This window comes from Grampus griseus (assembly GCF_964374135.1).
Source record: "Grampus griseus genome assembly, chromosome: 7".
NCBI classification, from domain to species: domain Eukaryota; kingdom Metazoa; phylum Chordata; class Mammalia; order Artiodactyla; family Delphinidae; genus Grampus; species Grampus griseus.
Window position 1 is genome coordinate 81,107,578 of NC_139001.1, and position 22,439 is coordinate 81,130,016.

General features: G+C 34.7%; 1 protein-coding gene across 1 annotated transcript in view; it reads right to left on the bottom strand.

The window, feature by feature from the left end:
• EPC2 (enhancer of polycomb homolog 2) overlaps positions 1–22,439 on the bottom strand; it is a 107,173-nt gene that overhangs the window by 16,100 nt on the left and 68,634 nt on the right. The window contains exons 4-7 of the mRNA XM_082658952.1: positions 13,137–13,343; positions 6,852–7,000; positions 5,722–5,854; positions 3,143–3,334 (exon numbers count right to left, since the gene is read on the bottom strand). Coding sequence (XP_082515078.1) covers positions 3,143–3,334; positions 5,722–5,854; positions 6,852–7,000; positions 13,137–13,343 — 681 coding nt within the window. The remainder of the gene's footprint in view (positions 1–3,142; positions 3,335–5,721; positions 5,855–6,851; positions 7,001–13,136; positions 13,344–22,439) is intronic.

Here is a 22,439-nt window from a genome sequence, read left to right on the forward strand (position 1 = left end):
CCCAAAACATTTAAAGATTAGCAAAATTTTTCTATGGTTAAAAATCATTATTCTTAATGGACTGGTTCTTGCAGGTGAGCTCACATGGTATTATTGCCTAACTATTTCTGAACATGCAAGGATTATAGGCTTAAAAAGATTAGTATGGTTTTTATATATCCCATTTACATTTTGTAAATATTATACGTGGCCATAAATACTTTGTAATAATAGTTATGCTTCACCTATAAGTAGAGATGTTTTTACACAATAACTTTATTTCTCTATAATAAAGTCCAAAACTAGGAAGATAAAAAAGGTTTATGAATAGCCTCCCATCCCCAAGGCAAAAAGGTCATACATTTCACTCAAAGGGGAGTCCCTTATTTCCCCTCATTTTTATAAATCACTTTTAAAATTTAGCAGATCAGAAGCAGAGAATCAGAAGAGGAAAGAGGACCCACTAAAAGGTAAGTAGACTGGTTGCAGAGAGAAGTACTAAGCCCACCACCTGACAGCAAAAGAATAAAGACTTTCAAAAAGCTGTCACATATTAAAAAGCACAGGACCAAGTGATACTAGGTCAAATATCCCTACATAATCTGAGTGGACCTCTAGGGCAGCACTGATATATTATACAACAGCAAACTTTATAAATGTCATCAAAAACAGATTAAATGAAATACAAATATACTCTGATATGGCAGGGAAATAATATGGTTTAGATAAATTTCTACCCATAATGGTTAAAATTAAAAAAAAAAAGTTTTAGTACTTAAGTTTCAGTTGTCTCGCAATTTCACTTTGGAGTACATCTCTTTTTCTGACAACGCTGACTCAACCATTTTTACTTGCAAATTACCTCACGAATCCCTCTCTTCCTATTTTGAGAGGAAAAATGCTTTCTCCACATTATTTCCAAACTGTGGTAATTACCACTGAGCAGGGTCATCCAGGGGAGAAAGGCATTTGTTTGAGGTTCCAATATACCTCCACCACACTATGGGGGAGACACAGAAATAGTAAGCTGGGGCTAATTCTTCTTCCTGGGGAACAAAACCCAAACCTGAAATTTGAAAGGAAATCCCAAATGTGAATTTTACACTTTGATTCCTTTACAAATCATCTACCTCTTTTAAAATATATACAGGAGATGTCACAAAGCCTCAGAAATTTTTTGCATCCCTTCCTCCTGACTACCCCAGGAGGGGATTCCAGGATTTGGTCTGAGACATAGGAAGAGAGAGCTGATGTTAGGAGAATCAGAAGCATGATCGAGAAGAGACTGGGTTTTTATTCTGCTCTGCTGCAAATCAGTTGGAGAAGTCTGGTTAAAATGCTTGTTCTCTTAAGGCTCCCTATTCCTTTGTTCTTGTTTATTGGACAAAGAAGCAGCATATATTATTTTAATTATCTTTTTAGCAATAAAATCCTGATTTTGTAAGAGCTACATTCTAAATAGCTGCCTCACTGAATAATGTCCAACTCTAGGTACATGCCTACCTACAGTTTAGCAACAGGGGAATACCATTCTAAAAATTAATGTTGTCAAAGACCTAGTATAAGGACTCAGAGGAACCTAAAAGTTTCAAAATGCAATTTCATGTGGGAATGGGGACTATATGAATAAACATATGAATTTAGAACATAAATGAAGATCCCTTAATAGATGAGGAATATATGACTAGTATGCTGAGTGTGTCTATCAGGATGGATGGACTGATTCTAGCAATAAGGGAAAAGTTTCTACTGGACATAGTGTCCCCCTGGCATCATTCTTAAAGGACTGGGAGTGTACAGCAAAACTTTACTGGCTTTTATAAATGCATTTATCTAACTATGTCATTTCTTACTTAAAATTCTTTAAGAACTTCTCAGTATATATAATGTCGATAGAGGCCATTTGCCATCTGACTACTACTCCAGGCATCATTCCGTTCACCTCCCTTCCCCTTTGTGTTTTATGCTCCAGCAATGCCAAACTGCTAGCAGTTCCCTCTAATATGCTGTTTTCTCTGCCTTGAGGCCTTCCCTACATCTTCTACCTGGGAAAGACCTACTATTTGTTCTCTCATTCCTTCAAATGTCATCTAATTAATGTCCCATGACTATTCAAAGCCCTGCCTGAGTCTAACTACATGATCCTCTGACAATTTTAATAAATGATTTCATTTAAGTGCTTTTTAAGGGCATACGAAATTAAACACATTTTTGTGCATTTGTTACAACGCGTATGAATGCTAAAATATTATCTGGGGTAGAAAAACTAAATCATCTACAAAAGAATAAAACTAATATAATCTAGCCAAAGGGGACAAGTTTTATGTAAACTCTAGATTTTAAATAGTTACAACAACAAGGTGTTTTATGAACTGTCTTGCTTCCAAACATATCTGTCATGTTGGTTAAAAAAAAAAATGTTTTTTAAATCAAGTAAGTCAAAATGTTAAAATATGATAAAGCTTGTTATAGTACTCTCTTTAGGTTGCCTACAACATACAGAAAAGAAAAAAGGAGGGCATTGCTAGATCAGGTGCTAAACAATGTATGTTTTAAATTGATCCTTTAATATATAAAATAAGGTCTTGTTTTAAAGATAGCACATATGAAACAAAAATTAAGATTTTTACACTGCAAACATTTTGCTATAAAACTGTTGTGATATAACCAAATAATTATTTTCACAAGTTAAAACTTGAACCAGTTCTAAATTTTCTTTAGAATCAAATAGTTATTGCCAAACAAATTAGCAGAATTTACATTAAAAGTTGTAAAATACAATGCTGGTGGAATTATTGTTGGTGAATATTTACAATGATGTATTAAATGTCTTAAAATATTTATAATCTTTAGTTCAGGAATTCCATTTCTAATAATCTATTTTAAATACAGAGGGAAGAGGTAGAGATGTCAATTTTTGTAAAAGGGAAAGCTGAAAACCACCTAAATGCTACACAACAGAATAAACTTTATTCAACTGATAGAAAATAACAGAAGCAAATACCATTTCAGTAACAAACATAAATAACGTGGAAACTGTTTATGTCATAACATTAGGCGAAGAAAGCAAGAATCAAAACTCTAAGATGTCAATTATGTTTTAAAATATAGCAATACAAAAGACTAGAGGAAAATGTCTTTAAAATAGTTTTAAAACAAGCACCTGTGGAAATTCATCTTCATCTGAGCTGTGAAAGTCATACTGCTTAATGTCACTCTTATTGATCACAGGCAGTGTCTCAGGAGCGGGCTGCTGAGACGCTAGCAAGGCCTCTGCTTTAGGCTTCTTTGGGTACTTCTTCTTTTGACGAACCACATCAGAAGCCTCTTCTTTCAAAGACAAATGATGCGGGTGCTGTTTACATGACGATTTTTCCCCCAAAAGGAAGAAATGAAAATCATTTTAGAAAGCACGAAAAACTATACTGCTCTTTAAAAAACATACATTTTTACCCCAGAGGTGATTTTACTTTCTGGTTTTAATATGCAAAAATTATTATGTGACCATAAACTGAAAAATGTTTTGCTTTCACAAATTACAGTGAAAAATAATTATGACACTTAAATTTACTTTTTACATTGTTATCAATACTTAAACTAAGATGTTAATGATTTTTAAAAATTGTTCTATTATGCAATCCAGCATTTAAAAAGTATTTAAATTATATTTTAATTTTATTTAAATCTACTAATTAATGATGAAAATTAACAACTATTTTTATTTTTAAAATGACTTGAATTAGATTATAAATTCATAATTCATTTTTATGCTCATTTTCAATTTTTAAAAATGCCTACATGTGGGGTAACTTTTTTGAGACAGATAAGCTTATTAATTAGGAAAAAACTTCACTTTTTCAAATGAATAATTACTGCCTCAACTGAACAATAATCAAACTGTTCTCAGGTACCCCAGAGTTCAGTGGTGGTATGTGAGAGGCCATCTGGCAAAGAGACTGACTGATGGGGTGGGTTCTAGCACCCACCTCTCCTCAACAGAGCAGCTCTGTTTCTGTTTTAACATATTGCCATTCTTTTTTTTTCTTTTTTTGGCAGTACGCAGGCCTCTCACTGCCGTGGCCTCTCCCGTTGCGGAGCACAGGCTCCAGATGCGCAGGCTCAGCGGCCATGGCTCACGGGCCCAGCCGCTCGGCGGCATGTGGGATCTTCCCGGACCACGGCACGAACCAGTGTCCCCTGCATCGGCAGGCGGACTCTCAACCACTAAGCCACCAGGGAAGCCCTTGGCATTCTTTTAATAGATAGAGATCTACTACTTTAAAAAGTTTGAAAATGACTGTTCTAAGCATCAAAGTACAAGCACTATGAAAGTGTAAAAATATTGAGGAAGTTATACCTTTCCCCATGTAGCTCAGATTTTTGTAAAAACTACTTTAGGGTCAAAAATGTTACACATGATGAAAATGTTGCTTAAATGCCAAGTTACTGAGATATAAATGGTTTTATACAATGGATGTAGCTATGCCATCAAAAAGAAACCCCCAACTTCTCAGAAACTACTTATATTTTAAGGTGGGATGTGTGACAAAGGAAATATAGTTAACTATGTGAAACAGGGTAGAGCAACAATGGATGCAACCATATTTCTAAAATTAATATTTAAATAGGGTGGGTGTTTAATCTTAAAGATGATCTAAAATAAGAATCAATATATAACAAAGCCTGATTCTGTCAGTAATTTGGGGTTGAGATTTTCATATTCTACGTCTACCAATAATATGCCTTGGAAAAGCATTGATTTATCTAAAAAGGATTTTTTAAAATAATGTACAAAATGACATTTATTGTATTATTTATGGCGAAGCAAGTGTGATTTAAAGGGTAGGTGGGCTAGATGCCTGTGATTAATAAGAAAGAACTTTGCTGTTTGAATTGACATGAGTTGAATAATGGAGGAGTCTTCCTGCTCCACATTCTTCCTTGACCTTTAGGAATGAACCCATGAAAACTGAGGATTGTGCACATTTTTAAAAGATGAATTTTCCACAAACACCCTAAGTCACTTTTAAAATCTTGCTACACAGTACAGCTCTACTGTCTAAATGCTCAGCCAATAACCTGTTTCTTTTTAAAATCTAAGCTCCTTAAAGGTTTTATTAATTTTTGTATTTTTCAACTGAATACTTTAATATTCACTTGGAACAGTGAATAATGAATAAATATAATTCTTCAGTCTAAGAAACTAAAGTAATTACTAGTGCTCTTTATTAGGAAGAAACTGTGATCCAGAAGTTATAGGACTTTTTCAAGTCAAGACAGATAGCAACTGATAAATGCTGGTTATGGCAATGGTGATGACAAAAAGAATAACTTCCAATAGTCTCAATGAGGAAAGCTTTAATTTTAGATTTTGATGCCTGCCACTACGATGCAGGATTTGCTAAGGCTCGTGATAATAACCAAGCTTTAATTACCCATATTCTATAAAGAAGCAGACAGCATAGTTGAAAGCACACTGTCTTTGATGTTAGACCTAGACTCTGCCACTTAACAACTTTATGATCTGGAAGTCACACAGAGGTAAAAATCTATCTCAAAGGGAAGTTATAAGGATTAATGAATCAACGTGTGTATAAAAAATCCTAGCAAAGTGCTTGGCAAAAAGTAGGAACCCAAGCATGTTAATAACTTTCTTCTTTAACCAAACTATTATAAGACAACTTCAGAAAACAACTATCTGATCAATACTACCATAGATGCTTCTCCCCAGAAGATACTCACCTTAGTTTTACATTCTTGGACTTTGTGATGATTTCCATTATGATGAGTTGCTGGAGTGGCATATAACTCTTTTTCTGATCTATTGATCTTCACTTCATTAAGGATTTCACCACCATAGTCTCCCAAATGATATCTTGAAAAGGAAATAATATATAAGAAAATGTTACAGTTTAAAAATAAAAAAGAAATAAAAAACCAATGATACTTCATTTACTTGGAACACAACTAATCAAACAGAGCCAACAATTAATCAGATTATTCTTTTTTTTTTTTTTTTTTGCGGTACGCGGGCCTCTCACTGTTGTGGCCTCTCCCGTTGCGGAGCACAGGCTCCGGACGCGCAGGCTCAGCAGCCATGGCTCACGGGCCCAGCTGCTCTGCAGCATGTGGGATCTTCCCGGACCGGGGCACGAACCCGTGTCCCCTGCATCGGCAGGTGGACTCTCAACCACTGCGCCACCAGGGAAGCCCAATCAGATTATTCTTAAGAGAGAAAACTTACGGGAATAAAGAAGCCCATATTTGGGATTTAGTAAAAACAAAACCATCCCCCACCCCCACCCATCTAATCTCTAAGGGACACAGAAGACGGAATCCTCATATATTTTATATTTTCAAGCACTAGGAAATGATGTTTAGAATGCTTACCTCAGCAAACACACAAAATTTTGTTAGGTTTAGCACAGTCTACTTAATTAGGTAGGAAAAGGATGATTACATCAGAGAATACATTTTCAAAATGCAATGAAACAAGTATTTCCTAACTAATCAGAAAATAAAATCAAATAAACATTTATCTCTCTCAAATTTTGTTTAATAGAAACTTTAATTCAGAGAACTGGATAAAATGATCTCCAAGTTCTTTTCTAAATACAACTCAATGATTCTGCAACAACAACAAAAAATTACATATAACGGATATACACTACACACAAAAATATCCCCCAAATTTGCAACCCGAACTGGTAACTTAATCTGATTTTTAAAACAAAAAAGTAGTAATCACAATTTTCAAAAAATGTAGATTTTGTTATATAATCAATTTCAGTTGTTATAAAGCTTAAATTTGGTTACATTTTGCCTATCATTTGACTAAAGCTGTTACTGGTTTGTAATAGTAGCAATGTTACCTTTTTTCCACAACTTCTAAGGTTAAGTGCAATAATTCTCGTTTTGTTTTCTCTCTTCTCTTAATCATTTCCAAAATTGTTATAGCTCTACTAAACTCTCGTCTCAGCTTCAACATCTTTTCATAAGAGGCTTCATCATTCTTACGATTCTATTGAAAATAACAAGTTTAGAAGAATAAATCCAATTGTCCACATTTCCAGCTTCATTCAACAAAATCTTATCAGACCCAAATTCATTCTATAAAAGCAAAATGTTAAAAAATCATCTAAAAAGCAACTACATTAAGAGGACCTATTTAACTCTGAAAATAAAAGTATAAGCAAATATCTCAATAAATATTAAAAAAAAATGTTGCCAGCTGTTGAAAAGATGGAATGACATAGAAGGGATAATTCCAATGTAAATAAAATTTTTAAAGTCTGTCTGAAACAAAACCTACTATATCAGAAAAATGCAGTCTTTTCATTTGGTTACAAGGTATTTTGCAATGACAGAGGGAAAGAGTTGTCAAATCAAGGTTACCTAAAAATAGCTAAAATGAGAAGCTTATTTGGGGGCTGGACAGTTCAATACACTACAGTGTAAACAATCATAATGATAAGCAAAGCTTCACTTCAGAAACTCAGATATAAAACTGATTATGGGATATAAAGGATCTCAAGGAATCGAATGATCATGCTTCAGTGTAGTAACACCTAATTACAGAGTAGAAAAGACATCCAGTGAAAAGTCTGAATTTCATTAGAAGTTCTTACTTTGAACTGTAAGAAGTAACTTGAACTAACTCACAGGTGATAGTCCTATCATAACTAGAGAAGGCTCAATTGTAATTAGCAGCATCATTTGCATATAAAAGTAACTGTTAATAAAAATATTTTGTTCAATCAAATATCCACAGAATACTTACTTTATATTAGGCATGGAACTATTTGTTTTAAAATAGACCACTACCACCCCTCATTCTATATGTCTAGACAGACTGCATTTAAGCAAGCTTTCCATACCTGACTTAATAAAGCAATATGACATTAGAAAGAACCCAAAGAAAGCCAGGTTTCATACTGGAGGATTATAAAAGAGAAAATAAAACTTGAGAAAGATTCAAAGTTTTACTTTTTTCCTTTTGTGTATAGTTACTTGTATTTGAAAATTAATCATCACCTATAAAACATTACCTAAACTAAGTCCCATTAAGGTAGTGCATACTGAATATTAAAAAATACTATGTTAATAAATCATTCTTTTATCTTATCCAAAGGAAATCAATCTTTTTTCCCCCTTCAGCAGTACTATGTGAGAAAAGGCAAAAATCTAAAGCATGGTATTAAGTAAATATTTTTTTGTAACCAGGCAGCAATAATACCTTCCGAATGAAAAAAAACTAACATTACCAAGAGCAAATATTAAAAGTGCTCACTCTGTACAAAGTATTGCACATGTCCCCTATGCTCAAAAGGCTTAAAGTCTAATAAGAATGAGAGATATACAGATTCAAAAGATGAATAATAATAGCAGCTGAACCAAAAGTGCACCAGAACCTTTTAAAATTGTCCTCCTTTTCACTAAGGGTTCCTCTTGGACTGTATGCTTCTCTCCTTTCTTACTCATTCATTTCCCGCTCTCTTTAGGCCCAAATAACTAGTGTTCCTAATTTTTCTTTACCCCAGTCCTGCCCTTTCTGCTCTACTTTGTAACCTTTTATTGTGAAATAATTTCAGATTACAAAAAAGTTACAAAAAAAGTATAAAGAATTCCCATATATCTTCATTCAGATTCTCCAAAGGTTAATATTTTACACTTGCTTTATGTATCTCTCTTTATGTATGTATCTATATATGTATGTACATACACATCGTTATGGACCGAATGTTTGCATCTCCTGATAACTCATATGTTGAAATCCTAACTCTCCAATGTGATTTTTATTTGGAGGTAAGGCCTTTGGGAGTCCTGTAGAATGGATTAGTACCCTAAGAGACCCCAGAGAGATCTCTTACCCCATCTGCCATGTGAGGACACAGCAAGAGGACCATCTATGAAACAGAAAGTGGTCCCTCAATAGTCACCAAATCTGATGGTACCTGGAACTTGGACTTCCCAACCTCCAGAACTGAGAAATAAATGTTTGCTGTTTAAGCCACCCAGTCTAATGCATTCTTGTTACAACAGCTCAAATGAACTAAGACACAATATACATGTATATATATAAACACATACACACATACATAAACTATTAGCAATGGTGTTTTAAATATTTTCGAGAAAAGTTGAAGATATAATGCTCCTTTATCCCCTAAACACTTTAATATATTTTCTAAAAACAATGATAATCTCTTATACAATCACAGTACCATTATCGAAATCAGAAAATTAACATTGATATAAAAACTATTACTTAACTTACTGACTTTATTCATATTTCACCAATTGTCCCATTAATGTCCTTCACAGCAAGAAATAGTTATATACATATTTTATATATTTATATAATGTTGCTATAAAGGACATTAATGGGACAATAATAACTTTATTATTAAAATTCATTAATAATAATAAATTCTTTTTCCTGGTCTAGGACCCGATTCAGGATTAAAATTGCGTTTAGCTGTCATGTCTCTTTACTCTCCTATAATTTGGAATAGTTCCTCTGTCTTTCTATGGTGATCATAACCTTGATATTTTCAAAGAGCAGAAGCCACTTATTTTTGTAGAATGTTCCTCAGTTTGGGTTTCTTTGATGTTTTTCCACAATTAAATTCATGTTGTAAACTTTTGGTAGGACCATCACAGAAGAGATACTGTGTCTCTCACTCAGCATATCAGGAGTTAAATGATACCTATTTGTCCCATTACTGCCCCATTGATCACTTGATTAAGATGGTGCTTGCCAGATTTCTCTAGTCAAATTAGTATTTTTCCTTTTTTAATTAAAAAGTATGCTGTGGGACTTACATAAGCATCTTGTTTCTCATCAAATTTCCCCCATCAGTTTAGCTTCCATTAATTCTAACTTTTGCCAGAAACAATTGCTACTATGGTGGTTGCCAAATGGTGATTTTTGAACTCCATCATTCCACTGACATTTATAAGTTGGAAATCTATGGTAAGGAAAAGTGTTCTCTTTCATCTATCAATCAATCAATCAATCAATCAATCAATCATCTACTTATCCATCTATCCATCCATCCATTTACATCAGTATAGACTCATGGGTTACTTTATGGGTTATAATCCATTACTCTCCTTATTTTGACATACAAACTTGCCCACATCTGATCAGCAGGGTCACCCTTTAAGCTGGCTCCTGAGGCCTTCTAACATGGCTCCAACATTCTTCAATCACATTCTTATATTCTGGCAAAGCAGAATGTTCCAAGCTTATCTTTATGCTTTCCTAGCACCAGACCTAAAATCATTTTTCTAAGGAGTCCTGGTTCCCTTTAATGGAAAATAGTATTTAAAATCAAGATTTACATGCGAGTGTAATTGCTTCTATACCCTCTCGCAAACAGAGCTAGGAAATAAGCCTGTAATATATTTATGTACATACCCATGCATAGATCTATATCTATTTCTAGCTGTATCAATATTAAAAACTGTAAGTTCATACTGACATCTTTTCTGTGCTTTTAAGATGGCCCTACTCCCTATATTCAAATCTACTCAATTCCCTTTACCCTTCTTCACAACTGTCTCTGCTTGGAGCAAATTCCTGTCTTCTTGTTCCAGTTACATATTATAGTTCTGACCAACTGCCAAATCTATAGGGAAGTGGCTTTCAAACTGCTGTAATTTAGAGTTAACTATAGATCTTTTTAAACCAAGGCTAATTCACGAGTGATTGTTATGTGCAGCCAGACTGAGAACCACTACCCTGGAAGTTTCCTCTCCTAACTATCTTGCCACACAGAGGGAGGAGAGAAGGCACAAACGCTAACAGTTTTACCTATGGGGTTAAACATATAAACGTATATGCTGATTCAAGACTTCCCAGTCAGTGCACTCAGAGATGCTGGTACCTTAACACCATGTCATTTGAGAATGTCCTAAAGCACTTAACCACTCCCAAACTAAACATTAGTTTAATGATTAAAATTAAATTATAGACTTCCAAGCAAATATTTCAGAAGTCCTTTACTCTAGCTTTCGCATCAGCTATATAAATGTTTTTACGTTTGTGAGAATAGAAAAGGAAGCAGAGGACCTCTGTTAGCTGGTATTCATTGTTGCATATCTCAATGCCTGACCCCCTCCTGAACACCTAGGGTGTCCACTCTCGATTGCTTTCCTAACTTTCTCATTTTAAAACTCATACACATTTCTAAGCAGCAAGAGTGTACATGAAGGGGAATAGTTTTTGGTCCCATAACTGAAAACAGAGAGGAATAAAAATACCATTGGAAAAGAAAATATACCACCTTGGAGAGGAAGATGAAAATAACAGGTAAGAGAAAGGGTAGGAATCAGAGTGTCAGGAAAATGCTGGCCTAGTTATTACACAATGGAGAAATGCCTAAACACAGGAACCTATTTCTAGCAATTCTCAAAACACACTGGTTAGAAAATAGTGATTTAACCTATTTAAGAATAAAACATATTTAAACATTTGTAATATTGTTTGTATGTCAATAAATACTGATAATTTTAAGTACTTCATACCCATTCACTAAAAGAAGCCCAACAGTACTTTTCCTTCAAAAGACATTGCTCTAAGTCTATCTTTTGCAATATATCTGAATCAATTACATTTCTTTTAAAAAGTAACTGGAAGTTCAGATTTTTTCAATAATCCAGATAAACCTCTCCTTCCTCATGTCCATATCTATAAAGCTTTACTGTATTTACAAACTCATCTCATTATAGTCTTTTCTAAACAATGCACTAAATCTTCAAGAAATAGCTAATATTTCCTTAGCTAAGAACCAACACACCAAACTGAAAATTCAGTCTGGGTTAGGGAATGTCATACACAATTGGGAAATCCAAGAAAGAGTTATAAAAACTCTGGTTGTTAACCAGTAGGGAAGTTTCCCCTATAATGTACTATCCCTGGCAGCTGTTATGCTTCACAGCTGTTATATTAACAGCTGACAAGGACAAGCATTCAAGAGAATGAGAAAGCATTCTCATTCAGGAGAAACAGGAATCCACAGAAAATGCTTTGCCTCCAATTATAATTCCTCATGGTTTTTACATTTATATGTTCCTAATATTCTGCAATGTTAGAGAATGTGTTACCATGTCTGATGTTTACCGTTAATTATGAGAAATGGAAGGCAGTGACTACCATCTGAAATAATGCTTTCTTCTATACTGTATCATTTCACAGCCTGAGACCCCATTTCTCTTAAAATTCTGGCTCATCTTGCTTCTGAAAGCCAGATTAGGACAAGTTTGTCAATTCGAAATCTGACACAACCGACAACTCAGAAAAGGAGAAAAAGGTTCCATTGTGTTACTTGCGACTGTTAGCAGAACAGGCTTGAAAATGAACCTTTCCCAACTTCCCATGACCCCACAGTAGTTAGAGGGAGTAAAGTCCATTTTCACATGCATGATTTAGAATATGGTTTCAAAGGAACTCTTAAGCTTCCCAAACAGAGGATATGTATAGAATGTACAGTTTACTGAAGAATTCAAAACTTCAGAGTTTTCTTCCTAACACGAATTTCCTCACATCACTTCAACTGCAAGCCTAAAATGGTATAACCAATAGATTTATAAAGCCCATAGGTATTAAATAAACATTGCAAACAACTGGGGGACAGAAGCTACTGAATAGCAGCCTTTCTAATATAAAGTTCAACAATGTCATTAGCTTCTCTTTATATTCGAATTACTGAAAATTACTCAAGCTATCAGCAAAATAAAAATATTGGTCTTAAATACTATCAAGGTACATTCAGTTAAATCTAATTTGCATATTACCTTTCTTTCTTTATTTTTTAAACATCTTTATTGGAGCATAATTGCTTTACAATGGTGTGTTAGTTTCTGCTTTATAACAAAGTGAATCAGTTATACATATACATATGTTCCCATATCTCTTCCTTCTTGCGTCTCCCTCCCTCCCACCCTCCCTATCCCCACCCCTCTAGGTAGACACAAAGCACATAGCTGATCTCCCTGTGCTATGCGGTTACTTCCCACTAGCTATCTATTTTACGTTTGGTAGTGTATATATGTCCATGCCACTCTCTCACTTTGTCACAGCTTACCCTTCCCCCTCCCCATATCCTCAAGTCCATGCTCTAGTAAGACGCAGACCTACTACAGCATATTACCTTTCGAGTTTGCATTTTCTCTGTTCTCCTCCGAAAGGCAACATAAGGGTCATTGTTGGTAGAGCCATCTCTTTTCTCTTGTTTTATCTGAGGAATGAGGGATGGTCCCCTGCAGTTTTTACGTTTTCTCACCCAGTAGTCATATACAGCTTTAATAAGGTAATCATCTTCGTTTAGCAGCAGTTTTGCTTCTTGAAGTGTTACAAGCTAAATAAAAAATAAAAATGTCATCAACTACAATGCTTAAAAAAAATTAAAATTAAACTATACCTACAGGAAAAAATGTGATCAGTCTAACAATTATGATCAGATACCATGATGGCAGAAAACACAATTCAAACAAAGACTTTATTAAGATTTACCAAAATTAGAATTTTGCCCTAAGAGGTAGTGCGTTCCACCACTTAAAATATTTAAGAAGCCTGGATTAACGATAAGACGACAACAGATTTATGACTCAGGAAAGTCTTGAACTGGAAGACATCCAGGGTCCTTCAAAATTCTGATATTCTGGGATTCCACACATTGGAGGATCTACTAGTTTTCAATAGTCTAGTAGCTTCTTTCAGTGTTTTTGTTTTTCAACAGAAACTAGAATTTACAGGTGGTTTCTTTTTACCTCCCTCCAAAATAAACTATGAATATTTTCCAACGTATTGCAACTAAATAAACACATGCCTCCTTTGAAATTGAAAAGGACAAACTTAGCATGTTTCCAGAAGTCTCAACACTATGCAATCTTGAATTTCTTGTACGAATTACATATATAAACAATTCCTCTAACAAAGCTGATTAAATACTAGAGAATCCTTGTTCTAAACACTCATTTTGTTAATGACATTGTCATGTCTGGGACAGTGGCATCTCAGGGATCTATTTCTCCTTTATCAGTGCAGCCAATATATGCTGACATTATCTCAAAGTAAAGTTTGTAGAAATTTGCTTGGTCACATCTGTTTCCTTGCTCCTTGTGAAGATCAGAGAGGCTAATCAGCTTTAGTAAGATGGATTAGGGGTTACACATATCCATTTATAGTGAAGCTTAGAAAAAGATTATGGAGTTTTAGAGCTGTGAACCCTTACTGAAGTGATGCTATCCCAATCTTTTTACTTTTATCATTCTAGAGATGAAGATTCATTTTCAAAACAAATTGAGATATCTCCTAAAAACTTGGAAATGAGGGGAAAATTTTTATCACTGAAATTTTAAGATCAACATACTAATCAATTTGCAGGTTGTAGGAATTCATTTGAAGAAAGCATGACTTAGCAAATAAATTTTTGCTATGATCTGACTTCTCATATTGGTATAACTTCATGGAATAAATGTAATAATCACCTGGACTTCCAGTCCTATGATGGTGCTTACTAAAGCTAATTAGTTGGTTTCTTATTATAATTTGGCTGCCAAGATGGTTTGACCACAGGAAGAGAATACAGACGGTATCAACTCAAGTATTCTAGTCCACATGACAAAATTATAAGTGGCCATTCTTTGGTTTATTCAAAGTCTCAGTGGAGTCAGCTTAACTGCATCTGAGACACCGAGTAACTTGACCTTTAAAGTGGAAAGTCGGAGCCTGAAACATGAGATCAAACCAAAAGAACCAATATTTCCAAACATCAACTTTAAGTGGACACTCTCCCACTGTTAGCTGAAGTTCTCTGGAATGGTGATGTGTGCCTCCAAAGTCTACAAGGACGGTGGCAGAATAAAAATAGAGCTTTCTGGATCTAACAAAATTCCACCAAATGCTTAGAGCATAGCATAACTGGTAGCTCTCATGTGCTCTGGGGACCAAAGGGAAACAATGCTGTGATATGCTATACGTGCTTCAGCTGTTTGGTCATTCTGCTTCTGATAAAATTTTATAACCTTCACTAATTAAATCAAGAACTTAATCTAACCTTTGAGTGGGGAGGAAGATAATCTCTTTCCTTCAACCAGCAGAGCAGTGGTGAGTTTCTTATATAACAACATTATCAAAATAACACTGCTTCCTATCTTCCTGTAGGAGGTGTCAGGAGATTAAAACACTGCCTCAGATTTTCTTCTCTGGTGCTTCTTGCCCCTGCTTTCAGAAATGTCCTTCTGCCTCATGCTTAAGTACCCTCTTTATATCTGAGGTAATAAGAATTCAATACACAGTTTAAACATCCTGACATTACTTTCCTATGTTAGCTGTAAGTCAACAACTGCTGTTTTTATATTGTCACATGGCCAATTTTTATTTTATTGGATAATTTTGGTTTTAGTCATTCTGTAAAATTTATCTTTAGCTATTCTAGGGCAACTAGTATCAGTGCCTCTCTGCTATCATGGTGACAGCATCAATTTGAGTGGACAAGAACTATTTACAGATAAAGTAGTCACAAATTATGTGACATGATTAAAAATCCACAAAAATCAGAATCCTACTACTTTTATACCTAAGGAAAAAGTTCTGCCATTTAGCATTTCATCTACTAGAAAGCAGTAGAAACCAGTATTCCAGTGGCAAAGGGGTCTGTGATAAATTTATTATTTCCAAGACAGCTCTGACTTACTTGATTTACTTATTTTGGGGGCTTAGGGATGGGAGATAAAAATTCTTCTTTTTCTAGACTGCAACAAGCTCCATCATTTAGTTTGCTTATATACAAAACTCATGGTCTAGCAATTTCAATAAATGCACAAATTTAATACACAAATGAATAAATTACATGTAAAAATTAATGCTTTTACATATAAAATAGCCAACTAAGCAGTAAGTAGTTAATAACTACTATCAGCCATCATTTGTGCTACAGGTTGTGGGGAAGATAACAAAAAAAACTTTAAGAAAATCCAATACTTAAAGAAATTTACAGTATGAGAATTAAGGTTAAACAAATACAAATTGAACAATAAGAGAACGTAAGAACTTTGCAACTGAGTATTAGTGCAGTAAGATAGAGGACACAGTCACAAAAAACTCCATCTGAGAGTGCCTGTGTTGGCAGCTTACGGTACAAGAATAAATTCTGAGGATAGATACCAAAGGAAAAGAACAAGAGGTAGAGGAGCAAAGGAAGAGGAGATGAAGAAACAAGAAGAATCAGGAAAGATGGAGGTCAACAAATCCAATACTACAGGGATATTAAGTAGGACGCAGACTAAAAAGAGACTTCTGGATGATAATTAGGAGGCCATCAGTGACCTTAAACAGTGCAATATCAGTAAACTAAAATGGACTAAAAGGTAAACAATATGGCTTACCTTTTGAAAATTTAACTGTGACTTAATAAAAAAGGAGAGACGTAGGGTAGTAGTTTATTGAAAATTTAGGGACTAAAGGAAAAGGATTTTAAAAACCCACAAGATCCTGAGTTTTGGGAGTCACTGGAGAGAGAATGAATACAGTATAGGATCATCTGGAGTTAAGAGAGTAAGTTAAGTTTTGAAAAGGTTAAACTTGAGAGGTCTGTGGACCATCTAGATGGAGATGCCAACAGTCAGCACAAAAAGAGAAAAAAGAAAATCCTGGGGCTTGAGAAAGTGGTCAAGGCTAAAGGCATAGGTATTACTATAACCACAAAAATGCTCGATGAGGTGATATTACCCCCCAAAATAATCAGGACAAGAATACCAAGAACAGAATTTCAAGAAACCCTGATGTTTGCAGGAGTTGAATGAAACGGAGTCAGTAAAAGAAAATTAGAAGGAATGGTCATAAAAAAATCATAAGAAAACCAAAAGGACATGAATTGTATTCAAAAGAACAAAGTTGAGGACAATTTGAAGAAATAAGGAGAACTCAAATAAGACAAAGGATGGGAACTGAAAATAATCACAGACTTTGGCAACAAGAGTTTTCAATAATGACTTCATTGCAATAGTCTCCACAGAATAATGCCAGCAGAAGCTTCTGCCCCAGTCCATCTTTTATGTCTTTCTCTACCAACTTAATAAATATTGGTTTAACCACAAACTTGATTCCTTGCCCTGGGATCTGGTACTATCCTAGCCCCCAAAAAGAGAAAATAAAGAACTCCATGAACCCCCCAAATCAGACACTTGGAATGAGGGGAGGCTTTTGCTATCTTTAATCCTTGGTTCTATTAATAAGACAATTTTCTTGTTCCTGTAACAAAGCCTTCACCTTAATCTCCTCTGCAGAAAGCAGATGCTATCAAGCGCTGAGAACCTAGCCAGTTGTTTTAGAGTCTGGAAGCTTGCCACTGAGCAAAGAGAACTAAAATAGGATGGTGCTGATTATAGTGCATAATTTACTGTTTACATGCTTTTTGTTTATCTTGTACCCACTTAGATGATAAGCTCCACAAGGGCAGAACTTCTGTCACTTGTCTTGCTCACCTGAGCACTAAATAAATATTACTAACTAAATGAAAAAAAGCAAATTACAGAACACACGGAAGAAGGCTTCTGATGATATAATTTCAACCACCATGAGAATTTTGAAGCAATCATGGAAAACAGAAGAAATGCCAAAAGTCTGATCAAGCCTAGGTTTGCTAGGAAAATTTACACATAAAGAAGAAAAACTGAAATTATATCTGATGCCAGTGATCAAAATCCTAGGAAAACTGTGAGCACTAATTATAATGAGTATCAATTTGATAATTAAACAAATTTCCAATAAAAAAAGACAATCCCTCAAAAAACAAATTAAGTTGAATTTTACAAACTTCAGTTTTAATGTACTTTTTTGGACAGTACACTAGATATTACTTTCCATCTAAGTGGGGGACAGGTCCCATCCAAAAAAATGAGATGACAAGAAAAATATGTTACGGACAAAGGAGCAAGGTAAAAACCTACAAGACCAAATAAGTGAAGAGGAAATAGGAAACCTACCTGAAAAAGAATTCAGAGTAATGATAGCAAAGATGATCCAAAATCTCGGAAATAGAATGGAGGCATGGATTAAGAAAATACAAGAAATCTTTAACAAAGACCTAGAAGAACTATAAACAACAAACAAAAGGGGATGAACACAATAACTGAAATGAAAAATACACTAGAAGGAATCAATATTAGAATAACTGAGACAGAAGAGCAAATAAGTGAGCTGGAAGTATGGTAGAAATAACTGAGGAAGAGCAGAATAAAGAAAAAAGAATGCAAAGAGAATTGAGGACAGCTTCAGAGACCTCTGGGACAACATTAAATGCACCAATGTTCGAATTATAGGGGTCTCAGAAGAAGAGAAAGAGAAAGGGTCTGAGAAAATATCTGAAGAGATTATAGTAAAAAACTGCCCTAACATGGGAAAAGAAAGAGCCACCCATGTCCAGGAAGCACAGTGTCCCATACAGGATAAACCCTAGCAGAACACAGTGAGACACATATTAATCAAACTAACAAAAATTAAATTCAAAGAAAAAATATTAAAAGTGGCAAGGGAAAACAACAAATAACATACAAAGGAATCCCTCTAAGGTTATCAACTGATTTTTCAGCAGAAACTCTGCAGGCCACAAAGGAGTGGCAGGATATATTTAAAGTGATGAAAGGGAAAAACCTACAACCAAGGTTACTCTACCCAGCAAGGATCTCATTCAGATTCGATGGAGAAATTAAAAGCTTTACAGACAAGCAAAAGCTAAGAGAATTCAGCACCCCAAACCAGCTTTACAGCAAATGCTAAAGGAATTTCTCTAGGTGGGAAACACAAGAGAAGAAAAAGACCCACAAAAGCAAACCCAAATCAATTAAGAAAATGGTAATAGGAACACACATATTGATAATCATCGTGAATGTAAATGGATTAAATGCTGCAACCAAAAGACACAGACTGGGTGAATGGATACAGAAACAAGACCTGCATACATGCTGTCTAGAAGAGACCCACTTCAGACGTAGGGACACATACAGACTGAAAGTGAGGGGATGGAAAAAGATATTCCATGCAAATGGAAATCACAAGAAAGCTGGAGTAGCTATACTCATATCAGATAAAATAGACTTTAAAATAAAGAATGTTACAACAGACAAGGAAGGACACTACATAATGATCAACAGATCAATCCAAGAAGAAGATATAACAATCATAAATATTTATGCACCCAACATAGGAGTACCTCAATACATAAGGCAACTGCTAACAGCTATAAAAGAGGAAATCGACAGTAATACAATAATAGTGGGGGACTTTAACACCTCACTTACACCTATGAACAGATCATCCAAACAGAAAATTAATAAGGAAACACAAGCTTTAAATGACATAATAGACTAGATAGACTTAAATGATATTTATAGGACATTCCATCCAAAAACAGCAGATTACACTTTCTTCTCAAGTGTGCATGGAACATTCTCCAGGATAGATAACATCCTGGGTCACAAATCAAGCCTCAGTAAATTTAAGAAAATTGAAATCGTATCAAGCATCTTTTCTAACCACAACGTTATGAGATTAGAAATCAATTACAGGAAAAAAACTGTAAAAAAACATAAACACATGGATGCTAAACAGTGCACCGCTAAATAACCAAGAGATCATTGAAGAAATCAAAGAAATGAAAATATTTCTAGAAACGAATGACAATGAAAACACGATGGCCCAAAACCTATGGGATGCGACAAAAGCAGTTCTAAGAGGGAAGTTTATAGCAATTCAATCTCACCTCAAGAAACAAGAAAGTATCAAATAAACAATCTAACCTTACACCTAAAGCAACTAGAAAAAGAAGAACAAAGAAAACCAAAGTTAGTAGAAAGAAAGAAATCATAAAGATCAGAGCAGAAATAAATGAAATAGAAATGAAGAAAACAATAGTAAAGATCAATAAAACTAAAATTTGATTTTGAGAAGATAAACAAAATTGATAAACCTTTAGCCAGACTCATCAAGAAAAAAGGGGAGAGGAACTCAAATCAATAAAATTAGAAATGAAAAAGGAGAAATTACAACAGACACCACAGAAATACAAAGCATGCTAAGAGACTACTACAAGCAACTCTATGCCAATAAAATGGACAACCTGGAAGAAATGGACAAATTCTTAGAAAGGTATAACCTTCCAAGACTGAACCAGGAAGAAACAGAAAATATGAACAGACCAATCTTAAGTAAGGAAATTGAAACTGTAATTAAAAATCTTCCAGCAAACAAAAAATCCAGGACAAGATGGCTTCACAGGTGAATTCTATCAAACAGTTAGAGAAGAGTTAACACCTATTCTTCTCAAACTCTTCCACAAAACTGCAGAGGGAGAAATACTCCCAAACCCATTCTACAAGGCCACCATCACCCTGATACCAAAACCAGACAAAGACATCACAAAAAAAGAAAATTACAGACCAATATATCTATCACTGATGAACACAGACGCAAAAACCCTCAACAAAGTACTAGCAAACAGAATCCAACAGCACATTAAAAAGAGCATACACCGTGATAAAGTGGGATTTATCCCAGAGATGCAAGGATTCTTCAATATATGCAAATCAAACAATGCAATACACCATATTAACAAATTAAAAAATAAAAACCATATGATCATCTCAATAGATGCAGAAGAAGCTTTTGACAAAATTCAACACCCACTTATGATAAAAACTCTCCAGAAAGTGGGCATAGAGGGAACCTACCTCAACATAATAAAGGCCATATACAACAAACCAACAGCAAACATCATTCTCAATGTTGAAAAACTGAAAGCATTTTCTCTAAGCTCAGGAACAAGACAAGGTGTCCACTCTCACTACTATTATTCAATAGTTTAGGAAGCCCTAGCCACGGCAATCAGAGAAGAAAAAGAAATAAAAATTATAAAATATGAAGTAAAACTGTCACTGTTTGCTGATGACATGATACTATACATAGAAAATCCTAAAGATGCCACCAGAAAACTACTAGAACTAATCAGTGAATTTGGGAAGGTTGCAGGCAGGATACAAAATTAAGGCACAGAAATCTCTGGCATTCCTATACACTAACAATGAAAGACCAGAAAGAGAAATTAAGGAAACAATCCCATTTACCACTGCAACAAAAAGAATAAAATACCTAGAAATAAACCTATGTAAGGAGGCAAAAGACCTGTATGCAGAAAACTATAAGACACTGATGAAAGAAATCAAAGACAATGCAAACAGGTGGAGAAATATAACATGATCCTGGATTGGATGAATCAGTATTGTAAAAATGACTATCCTACCCAAAGCAATCTACAGGTTCAATGCAATTCCTATCAAATTACCAATGATATTTTTCACAGAACTAGAACACAAAATTTTATAATTTGTATGGAAACACAAAAGACCCCGAATAGCTAAAGCAATCTTGCGAAAGAAAAATGGAGCTGGAGGAATCAGGCTCCCTGAGTTCAGACTATACTACAAAGCTACAGTAATCAAGACAGTATGGTACTGGCACAAAAACAGAAATATAGATCAATGGAACAGGATAGAAAGCCGAGAGATAAACCCACACACCTATGGTCACCTAATCTATGACAAAGGAGGCAAGAATATACAATGGAGAAAAGACAACCTCTTCAATAAATGGTGCTGGGAAAACAGGACAACTACATGAAAAAGAATGAAATTAGAACACTACCTAACACCATACACAAAAATAAACTCCAAATGGATTAAAGACCTAAATGTAAGACCAGACACTATAAAACTCTTAGAGGAAAACACAGGAAAAACACTCTTTCACATAAATCACAGCAAGATCTTTTATGACCACCTCCTAGAGTAATGAAAATAAAAACAAAAATAAGCAAATGGGACCTAATTAAACTTAAAAGCTTTTGCACAGCAAAGGAAACCATAAATAAGATGAAAAGACAATCATGGAATGGGAGAAAGTATTTGCAAACAAAGCAACAGACAACGGATTAATCTCCAAAATATACAAACAGCTCATGCAGTTCAATATCAAAAAAACAAACCACCAAATCAAAAAATGGGCGGAAGACCTAAATAGACATTTGCAGATGACATGACACTATACATAGAAAAGAAGAAGACATACACATGGCCAAGAGGCACATGAAAAGATGCTTAACATCACTAATTATTAGAGAAATGCAAATCGAAACTACAATGAGGTTATCACCTCACACGGGTCAGAATGGCCATAATCAAAAAATTTACAAACAATAAATGCTGGAGTGGGTGCAGAGAAAAGGAAACCCTCTTGCACTGCTGGTGGGAATGTAAATTGATACAGCCACTGTGGAAAACACTATGGAGGTTCCTTAAAAAACTAAAAGTAGAACTACCATATGGACCCAGGAATCCCACTCCTGGGTATACCATGAGAAAACCATAATTCAAAGAGACTCATGTACCCCAATGTTCAT